Below are 11068 nucleotides of genomic sequence, written 5' to 3' on the forward strand. Positions count from 1 at the left end.
GCTAATTTTCAACACAGCAGATTTTTGAACTGTAAAACACTTTGCTTTTATGTCCTTTTATACTGTATATAGCAGAGGTGGAAAGTAACCAAGTACTTTTACTCAAGTACAATTTTGAGGTATCTGTACTTTTGAGTATTTTCATTTTCTGCTACTTTAAACTTCACTACAAAGAAAAATATCAAAAGTTAAAAGAAAAATATTGTACTTTGTATTCACTAGTTATTTGATAACTTTAGTTACGTTTCAGAAATAAAACAAAATACAGTATTATCACAAGATTTATTGATCCTTAGTGTAAAAATTCACAAGCTACTCAGCAGTAATTCAAATTTATAAGCATAAAAGATAGTTAAAAGTAGCTCTACCTTTACCAGCTGCAACATTAAATGTGATGTACACAATAATGTATGCATAATTATAATTGAATAATATGATGTACATTTATGTAAATAGTGCCATTTTGCATAATGAGTACTTGTACTTTTGGTACTTTAAGTATATTTTCTGTTAATACTTTTGTACCTTTACTTAAGTAAATAATCTCAGTACTTCTTCCACCACTGGCATATAGTTGTGACTCCATCGTATGACTTTAAAATTCTTCTCTAATACACAAGAGCAACTGCATTTTCAAGGTCAACTACATTAGTCCCATGAAAGCAAAACAAATCATTTGGCAACAGACATGATCCCCCTCAAAAGGCAGATAAAACTTTCCAGTTTTCTCTTTGTTACAAAAATGTATGGGAACTAAAAATATATGTGGTAGTAACAGCATAACTTTCTACTGAGAGACAAAAGAGCGTATGGGGATGTTTTCCTACAGCATGAACTTAAACAGATTTGATATATATAACCTCAGAAGAGATACAAAACATGTACAAAATTCTGGTATGAAATGTTGGAGAAAATACTCAAAATTGGGATTATGCAAACCACAATGCAACTGAAATTTACTCTCCATTTACAGAGAGACAAACAGCAATAATATCATCTCAATCTCTCCTGTAAAGCAAGCATGGTGTCTTTTGTTAAACCCCTAACCCTTGTATTTAATTTTTATTTAGTAGGGATTTGGCATTGAAGCAAAAAAAAGTATCATCATTACTATAAAATAACAAAACAGAGGAAATGTTTAATCCCAGATTATTTATCTGTTAAATACTAAAAAAAATCTGAGAACAGTATTCTCAGGGTGATGTCATTCTCCTGAAAGTACAGAAAAACTGCAGGTCCTATGAACAGTACCTGCAGAGCCACATGATGAGGGTGCATGAGACATCAGACACAAACAGGATGTGAGGAACAGAAGAGTGGGATTAATAAGAGTGGTGGTGAAAAGATGGATGGAAGGATGGATGACACCAATCCTCCACCATACTTCTCCCCACTGTAAGCAAATCCACCACCCTCCATCGGTAACTGTGCTTTTCCGGAGACTCCCACTGCTAAAGTGTGTCAGCAAAAGAATTTACCAACTGAGAATCAGGCTTTTATTCCACTAGGGAGTCTCTAGTGCAGAAAAAAAACACAGGAGGATGGTGGAAAACAAGTACTGAGACAGTTTTCCTGAGATAAACAAAGCTGACACTCTGTGTTTGTGATGGAGGATACAGTACATTGCTAGAAGTCATGCATGTGACTGAGCACAGATATGATCATACGTGTGTGTTGATACTCTGTACAGCAGTGGTTCCCAACATTTTGGGCTTGAGATGAAGGGATCCATCTGTCTACAGGTTCTGACCAGTTTAATCAAAGAGCTTTTTTTCTAGTTTTATTAGAAACATTTTTAGAGGCTTAAAAAGCCAAATTATCCAATAATTCACAAGAAAAAAAAGCAAAGATAAGAGGAAAGTGTCAAAAAAAATAGATAAGTGTTTATTAATTAATCACTTTGCAGCCCCGCAGATTGGGAACCAATGGTGTAAAGAAAGAGCATACTAGAGGGGAATGACAGACAGGAGGAGGATATACAGATTAGGGAAGCAGCACAGACACATGGGGTGTGTGAGGTTTTCTGTAGCACCCTTTAACTAATATAGGCTGTGCATGGGAAGAAATAAGAAAAAACATTTTTTTTATCTAATGTGACCCAGATTTAGTTTTTTACATTTTTATTCTAGCATTAAACACAGTAGGATCACATTGGGTTAAAAATGTTTTCCTTTTAGCCCATATGCCATCTGTTTGATTACTTGAACAGTACAGCATGTACTCCCCAAGTCTACCAGTGATATGGAGTGAAGTGCTCCTCTTTTAGACCGTTTTCCTCGCTGTTAGTACCCTGACAATGCTGCCCACTCCTCCAGCTGCCAGAGCCTGGAGACACAGGAAAAAAAGTATGGTCGTTTTTATTGGTACATTTAGTCCAATCTCAAAATGGCCCTCACAGTTGACAGGTTTGCAAAAAGCTGCCTGAACACCTGAGATCTGTCAAACCTACTGACAATACTTCTTTAACATGTTGCAGTAAACCTATTTCTAAAGCTAAGAGAAAAGAACATCACAGTCCTCATGTTTGAACCACTTTACATCTTCACCATGTGACTGACCATTCATTAGAACAATTACGAACCTAAAAAGAACGATGGTGAGGAATGGCCCAATTTTACTTAAGATGTTGCTATACATAATAATTATCCCAATAGGTTCCACTCATTGAGATTTACAGATTTATATTTGGGGAAAAAGAGAGCGCTAGTACTGGATTACTACTACTACTACTACTACTCAGATACTCAGAGTCTGGGAATCCGCTATCAGGAAGCAAAAAGGTGACTGATGCATCCATAAAACCAGTAGTTTTAACAATCTGAACAGCATCTGTCTATCATTTTCTTTAAATTTCCCATTTCTTCCTCTGTTACCCGATTACATCATATGATAAGTAAATATTGACCTTTTCGTGCCACTGCAATAGGACCGCGCTGCTGTTTTCTGATGGTCTCTCAAATCCTTTGTAGATGTATTTCATCAGCAAGTCCACACCATTCTTATCAAGGGACTGCACACCTTTCTCGATGTCACTGCTCTTAAAGGCGCTGAGCACCTTCAGCACCAAACCCTCTGCACGATCCTGGGAGAAAGAAAGAAAACCAGAGACCAGGTAAAGGTAAGAGTTGCTACAGAGTTCAGTTAATTACTATACTGATAAAAAAAAATCATCAGAACTGCTGTCCACATCTTAGACTTTTTCAGCAATTCAATTAATAAATATTAAAATAGTGAAAAGAAACTCAAGGAGATTTCAGTCTAGCAGGTTGGTTAATGACCTGAAGTGGCTCAAGATTTTAAATGCTCTTCAAGATGACGCGTTGATATTGTCTTACAAGGATATCATGTCAGGAAAAATAGCTGAATGAACACATCATTAGGCATTTCATTCAAGACTCTAAGTAGTATTGACAATGAAAATCAAACACACCTTGATGTTCTGGTTCTTGGTATTGATTGGTGGGTTTTTCAGAACTGCATGTAAAGCCTCCATGAGATTTCCTGTACTGAGGGGTTAAGAATACAACACAAGGGCCACACACAAAATCATAATACTGGCCACAAGACCCCATGATAGTTAAACTGTGTCAAGCAATCCCAGTTCTGTGTTAATAACTGTTAGCTTTGCAAAAAGCTGCCTGAACACCTGAGATCTGTCAAACCTGTCTCACTTCTACCTGAATATATCCTTTAAAATACCTATACATTTCCAAATGTTTGTACCTGCTGTGTCTGTACAGTTATGAGTAATATGACATACAGGATTGTACATATGGGCATAAATGTTTTGTTTTTATGGCTGTGTTTTGTCTACTGTTATTGTCAGACTTGAAAAGAATGCAAACCTAGCCACTAATTCTCCTGCACTGAGGTGGGAGGTTACTGCCTTATTCAATGAGGAAGTGCCGCACTTTCATGCCTTTTAAGGCCTATGAGACTGAAACAACGGCTCTGTGCTGGCTGCTGACATTACTGCTGGCTCCCAGCAAAAGAAAAACCTCTGTGGACTCTTTCATCCACAGTGTAAATGCTGTATAAACAAAGAAAACAGATTTTTAGAGGGTGACCCCGGAACACTTATCTTACAAAACTGCAGAATCACATTAAAGTTGCATGAGTATTTAAAAGACGTTGCAGTTAGTAAAGGACTTTTAAAATTAACTGGTTACCATATAGTTATATATACGAGCTTGCTGTCGATATACTGTACATAAACAGCCTGTTATATCTTGGAGCAGAAATCCCAGGAATGTGACTGCCAGGCAAGTCTGGACAGTGACTGGCCTATTTGCAAAACGCCCATTCATACAGGCAACAACGGTAAACATAATTGGGGAAACATGCAGTTAAATCGTAGCCTTGCAAACAGTGATTGTTTTCTGCTTTATGTGTTGCTGTGTATGCTAACAGGCCGGTTGGCTAACCCTGTAAAGGATATTGTCTGATGAGGGAGTCCACCTCTGTCTCGTCAGGACCCAGCTGGTTTTCTCCCCCTTCCTCTTCGTCCACAAATTTGTTCTCATCGTACTCGTCCACGTCCACTCGCCTGAAGCGGGCGGACAGGGTGGCCTTCGACATGTCGGTGGTGGTTTGGGCGTAAATCGAAAAGGACAAGTGTTAGTCCAGGCTTTTTCCCCCAGTGATTTTTTTTTTTCTTTTTTGTAACACGGCTGTGACAGCACAGGCAGAGATGCTTTCTGACTTCCTCACCCTTTCCTCTATGTCGTTTGGGCTTCCGTGTACACGCTATCGCCGCCAAGCGAGCAAAATGTGGAACTGTAGGTCGCCGTCTGTACTTTCCATTTGGGCCGCTAGAGGGCGCTCAAGTCAAAGAAATGTGAACAGTGAGTGAACGCAGCGCCAGCTGATAGCCCATCTGTTCCATTCATGACGTCATAATTTAACTAATCAAACATTTCCTACGTTAAAACATTTTAACTGTTGTATTTTTAAATCTTTTTTTTAAATATCACCTATACATCATGGTCTAAAAGCAGTTTTAGAGCCATTTCCACTGCTATTTAAACATATAAATGTGTGTGTATTTGTATTTAACAAAAAAAAGTGTTTAATAAAAACACTATTGTCACACATTTGTTATTAAAGCAATGTTAGTATTAATTATCAACTTTTAAAAAGTATATCAAATGTAGCATATGAACTTTTCACATCAACAATCCCTCCAAAATCCCAGAAATACCACTTTCAGCAGTTTTTTTAAAGAGAAAAAGTAATTAAACCGTTTCAGTGAAAAAGTAAATAAAATGTAATCACAAGCACATTCATGACTGCCACTGATTGAAAATGTAGATGACAGCCTATATTTTTATTATGATGTAATTGTTTGCCAAAATCCACATTCATAAATGTACTGCAAGTACTCCAATTCTTGACCATCTGTCTGTGTTTGAAAACAGGAGGATGTTAAAATAATTTTGTACTCTAGCATGCAAAAACCCATAAAACACTAATTCTATGTAGTTTAATGCTTTGATTTATTGTTTGCAACCACTGGGGCGCATACTTCCAAGAACTTCTCATTTGTTGTTGTTTTTAAAAAGGTCAACAAAGCTTTTTCCTTTTTTAAAAATAAAATTATGCATAAACAGCGAACAAACAGTATCATACAGCGGGGGGCGACAGTGGTGCAATGGGTAGAGCAGCCGTCTCCCAACCGGAAGGTTGAAGGTTCCTTGGGCAAGACACTGCACCCCCCAAGTTGTCCGTGATGGCGACTCGTATGCATGCAGCGGCCCGGGGCCCCTCGGCTCCAAACAAAATTTCGTTGTACGTGTCACAATGTTACAATGACAATAAAATAAAGCTTCTTCTTCTTCTTCTTCTTTATACTTGATCTACATAATTTAAAATGTATTTAAAATAAAATAGATAAAAAACACAAATGTGAAGCATATTTTTCATTTCAGCTAGTTTTGTGTGTACTGACACTTTTTGCCATTCTTAGATAATGCAACCTGCTAAAAACTAAAAAAGTACTTTAAATTAACTGTAAAAGTTGTGTAAAAATTGTGCAAAGAGGCAAGATACTTATATAACTGACAAAAAAAAAAGCTCAGCACCTAGAAAAAGTTCCTTGACCTTCAGCACAAGGATGTTTAAAAAAAATATGACCATAACCCATTACATGAATATACAACCAGGCTGCTGTAATTACACCACTGTTGACTGGACCCCCTTAGTTTTAATCCTATGATTAAAGACTCACTGAGACCACAACCATGTTTTATAAGGAAAGTGTACACAGTGTAAAAACACAGACAAACAATTTAAACACACAGATTCAGTAGACAAAGTTGTTTTACTTTAAAGAAAACAATTCCAGTTAGCATTCATAAAGCTTTTAGTGTAATGTTTTGTATCCTGACAATGACTGTGCATAATAACATATCAGTTTGTTTTTTTACAGACTAAACAGTCCCTGCACTCATAGCATCAGGTGTGTGATCCTTAGCATAACATCCATATATAGTAACTCCCCGGTATGACTGCACAGGCTTTTAGTCTGATAGGGCCCGGATGCAGCATGCTCCAGTGATGAAATCTGGGTTTTATCTACTGGAATCCAAACAGATAGTCTACATGAGCAGCGCCAGTGTGACTGAGTCACATACTCACCACAGCTTCACTGCTGCGGTAGAAGCTGGGTGGGTAGTGAGTGGTCTGTGGTGATCCCTCGTCAGCTTGGTGACGTCAGGGTTTTCCTGCGTCACATGGAAGTACTGTTTTCTTTTTGCAGGAAGCGAGACACACTTTCCATGTTACTAATTCACATGTTTATCTGTATTTGAATCAGAAAGTTTGGTATAAAAACAAACTGCTTGTTAAACTGAAAAGCTTTGCTGCCTTTCAACCTTTTCATCCTCAAACTCAATTAGCTCGTGTTAAATTCTGGCCTGGAGCGTTGTGATTGTGGTTGCTATTGGAAACAGGCACACAGTTCACTGGGTTCTGACCAGTAAAAGCTAATTCAGAACACAGGCTTCTTCTGGGAAGTCAATGAAGTGGGACTCACCTATGTTTCACTTTTTATAAGAAATGGAGTATGTAATTTCCTTGTATGCCCTGTCTAGACTGCTGACCTTTTTCCTCAGGAGGAGAAGTGATAACACTGATATACCGGTAAGTATTTCTTACTGTGGGCCTCTCTTCTTGGCACACGCACACATCTGACACAACTGACCCGGGAAGGTCTTTTCAGAGGTGTGAGAAAGTGTTGCTCACCGCGCTGTACATGGCTAAGTGAAACTTAACACAAGGAGAACAGCAGTGTTGTGTGACTGTGAAACAGGAGTGTCATTCGACCCCCACAGCTGGGCGCCCCATATCCACACTTGCATACACACTCCCTTCTCATACACTACTCTCCTGTGGCTTAGAAAGTAGAGTAGGTTGTCTCCTAATCTGGAGGTTGGCGTTTCGATTCCCAGTCTCCCCAGTCCACATCAAAGTGTCCTTGGGTAAGACGCTGAACCCCAAGTTGCTTCTGATGGCCAGAGCAGCACCACCATCAGGGTGTGTGTGAATAATGGTGACACAGACGGCTGCCGAGGTTGAACGCTCTCTCTAGGGGCCAGCCTCTGTACCAGAGACAAATTATTTGTGTGTTAAGCATACTTGGCCAATCAACGTGATTAAAGTTGAACATTGGCATACACATTTCCTTTGCCTTCTCATTTTTCCTTCCACTCCGTCTCTCATGAACACACACACAGTCATGTTTCCAGAATATCAGAGGGGGTTTCACTGACTTACATTAATTTAGTGGAGACTTACAGCACTGTAACCCTAACCATGCTTTCCTAATATTTACCTTAACTTTAGCCAAAAATTAGACCTAACCTTAACCCCAGTCCTCACCCTAGAATTTTATGATTTATGTAACGGGGACTTGCTTTAATCCCCAAAAGGATGGCGAACCCCCACAGTGTGAGTGTGTAAACAGATTTACACTATGTCCCCACCACGTGAGTAATACAAGCAGCTACACACTCACACAGCATTGCGTGCGTTGGCCGTGAGCATCTTCACTGCGGGCTTTGTGGAGCGCCCCAGCCCTTCTGTGCTATGTGAATGACTCAGCACATCAAAGGCCAAGGATACAGGCACATACATGATCTTCACGTGAACGTGCAAATTAAGAAGCCCTGGAAAATTTTGATGTGTAGATGGTTTCCGCTCCTGCTGTACAGTGCACACCAAGCGCTGCAGAAGAGTTGAGACTTCAAAAAGCCTCAGTGAGGCAAACCCGTAAGGCGCTGGGCCGGGTGCTTTCGTGCCAGAGATAGGAGCTAATACCATAGAAAGTATCTTAAGCACATAATTAGCACTCTCATATAAGGTTTAATATTGCTCTTCGATGATGATTTAAGTGAGGAATGTAATGATTTAGTGGGTGCTGCGTTGGAGCAGGTCTTCAGGCTGGGAGTGACTGTGGGTGGCTTCCTCTCCAGTCTGAAGGTGAAAGTGGTTCTGGATGTTATTTTGTAACATCACACTGAGCTTCAAGTTACCCATTTAGAGCATAATTTATTACTACGTACTTGTTGATGCACATGTTTTTGGTTTTGATATTTAGTGGTTATTGATAATCATGAATGAAAATGAGGTGGTGTAGAAACTATTTTAAATGCAATCAGTGACCAAAAAAGTGGAAAATGTTCTTTCTACTGTATAAATTTGTTACACAAAATTACAGACATACTGTACAGTGTTTTTTTTTAAATCTGTGCTTTTGTTTAATTTTTCTTATTGCTTTATTGCTTAAAAAGCACAGATTAATATGCATGTACAGGGATAAACAAAAATCCATTCACCTCCATTGTACTGGGAGTGGACACTGGAGTAAAATGAGAAAATGTGTTGTTTTTTTATAATGTGGGTGAATCAGACCTTAAATGCATATGTTAAAAGGTGCATTTTACACTATAACAACTTTTCAGAGCTATTCTGACTTTTAGTCATCACTATAGGCCAAGCTCAGAAATCTGGATCCTAAACTTCCTATAATTCACCCAAATGCATCTTAAGGTTAGATCCTGCCGACCTGGTAAACACCAACATCTTTTAAACTCCATGCCTGCCATCATCAGCGCCATTTTATCAACCGTTAAAAAGCTCCCTCCAGATTCACAGAAGACGTTAAGCGACTGTCTTCAAAAGCTGATTCAGCACTAGCAAATGTGTAAAACTATATGACTGGCAAAAGCATTTAATTTGTAATGTTTCACATATGCATCAAAATTAAAATAACCTCAATATGCTCCAAATGGACAATGCTACAAAGGTGTAGCCTAAGAGGGAAAATAAAAATAAATCCCATGACAGTGATGAGGTGAATTTCACATCTCCTCTATATTCTGCCTTGAGTTATAGTCTAACACATATGGATACAAGATTAATGTAAAACGGTGGAACATCTACACAGACCAGTCCTGTCACCATTTTTTAAACATACAGTATATAAACTGAACAAAAGGAAACAAAACTGCGACCCTTCACTGTTACCTCAGCTGCTGTGTTTTTCCGGGAGGGGGTGGAAGGGAGTCAACATATTTTAACAGAAAACCCTGTAAACAAGTCTTTTTTTGTTGTTAAACTTACATAAACATTATGTAAGATGTGCTTTGGCAGCTATAGTACAAACAGTTAAAGATTATTGGAATATATTTATTTACATACCTTGATTCCCTAGACTGTTTATCATCACACGCATTTGTAAACAATGATAAAGGTAGAAAAGTGTAATATGACAAAAATGTAGTATAATAGATCACAGAGGTGGCAGGATTTATAAAAGGAATTTTATGACAGTGTGAACTTCACCTTAAAGAATCCAGTGACAATATGAAAGGGGTCACCTGTACACATGAACCTGTATAGAATCATCACTGAAATCTGTAGCTTCGTTCAGCTTTACGGACCTTTACAGCAAGTTTTGGTTCATTGTTTAGTGGTCAGGCTCGCACCTTTACTGTTTTGATTCACTCACCACTCTCACAGCATCGTTTTCGACAGCAGCAGGCATCTATTCTCATAGAAAAAGCTCTAAAAATATACTGCACAGTACCTGTTCGCCACCAGGCAAACACAGTTAGCAACTAGCTGGTGAACAGCAGCTCAAAAGTAGGTACAGACCAGAAACAGAAATAAAAATGAGCAACATTCGGCTTTACATTTGTTGGATTGCCAGAAATGTGACTCTAAATGAAATCATAGATAATGTTATTCTGGAACTGCTAGTGTGTAAATAAGCAATTGTTACCAATCAAGTTCTACATATCAGCTTAGACATCTCTATGTCAGCGTTGTGTTTAAAGGCCAGCTGGCACGGCGCTGTCCAAATTTAAATGCCAACAGGCACCTCACAAGCTCAGCAATTATTATACCTCTGTGCTGGCAATAGCCACAGCTGGAGGCATTCTGTTTGTCTGGCTGTCTGTCCAGCCATACAGCACATACTTGTAAACTCTCAGGAAGGCCAAAGGTGGATTTCTTCAAATTTGGCACAAATGTCCACTTGGACTCGAGGATGAAATGAGATTTTGGTGGTTAAAGGTCAGCGACCTCACTTCTGTCCAGTCCTATGAATTTGATTTGATTTGATTTATTTATTTTTTCAAACATGTAACAACAGTCAGTATGTAATCACACGTAATTCCAGACATATCCACAAAAATATTTTCAATTTGCTTATACCTAGTACATGCTTGAACGGAGTAGGAAGAAGTTAGACTTATCTAGTCCTACCCCATGACATCATCTTACCATCATTGGTTTGCAAGCAGTATTACTACATGGATACATATTCTACATCCACATTCCCATCTGATTAATCATTGAGCCTGTTCTTGCCCATATCTTGATTGACACATACCTTGATATCTGTGTTTAAACTCATCAATTTTCTTACTGTTTTTTATGTCCATACTTAAATTATTCCATAGTTTTACTCCACTTATCGAAATACAGAATTTTTTTTGGTGGTGCGTATAGCATGAATTTTATAATTTAACTGACCCCTTAAATTATATCCCCCTTCCCTTTCATT

General features: G+C 38.5%; 1 protein-coding gene and 1 long non-coding RNA gene across 2 annotated transcripts in view; one reads left to right on the forward strand and one right to left on the reverse strand.

Annotated features, from left to right (window-relative positions):
• The window catches only part of LOC109961746 (uncharacterized), a 29970-nt gene that overhangs the window by 1313 nt on the left and 17589 nt on the right, over positions 1-11068 (forward strand). The window contains exon 3 of the long non-coding RNA XR_002275168.1: positions 2970-3112. This is a non-coding gene — a long non-coding RNA (uncharacterized LOC109961746). The remainder of the gene's footprint in view (positions 1-2969; positions 3113-11068) is intronic.
• Positions 506-4804, reverse strand: arpc5b (actin related protein 2/3 complex, subunit 5B). Its single transcript, XM_020602806.1, has 4 exons — positions 4439-4804; positions 3431-3503; positions 2906-3082; positions 506-2325 (listed from the first exon to the last, which is right to left on the reverse strand). Exons 1-4 carry the CDS (start codon positions 4576-4578, stop codon positions 2263-2265), a joined length of 453 nt encoding a protein of 150 aa, XP_020458462.1. The 5' UTR covers positions 4579-4804; the 3' UTR covers positions 506-2262.

The sequence above is a fragment of the Monopterus albus genome, unplaced genomic scaffold (genome assembly GCF_001952655.1).
Source record: "Monopterus albus unplaced genomic scaffold, M_albus_1.0 scaffold58.1, whole genome shotgun sequence".
Lineage (NCBI taxonomy): Eukaryota > Metazoa > Chordata > Actinopteri > Synbranchiformes > Synbranchidae > Monopterus > Monopterus albus.

Excerpts from the sequence above, each read along its gene's own strand:
- arpc5b (XM_020602806.1), bottom strand. The coding sequence starts at position 4,578 with ATGTCGAAGGCCACCCTGTCCGCCCGCTTCAGGCGAGTGGACGTGGAC. Across the intron at positions 3,083-3,430 it reads CCAAGAACCAGAACATCAAG|GATCGTGCAGAGGGTTTGGT; the intron begins GTGTGTTTGATT and ends TCTTTCTCCCAG. Across the intron at positions 2,326-2,905 it reads TATTGCAGTGGCACGAAAAG|GCTCTGGCAGCTGGAGGAGT; the intron begins GTCAATATTTAC and ends CTGTGTCTCCAG.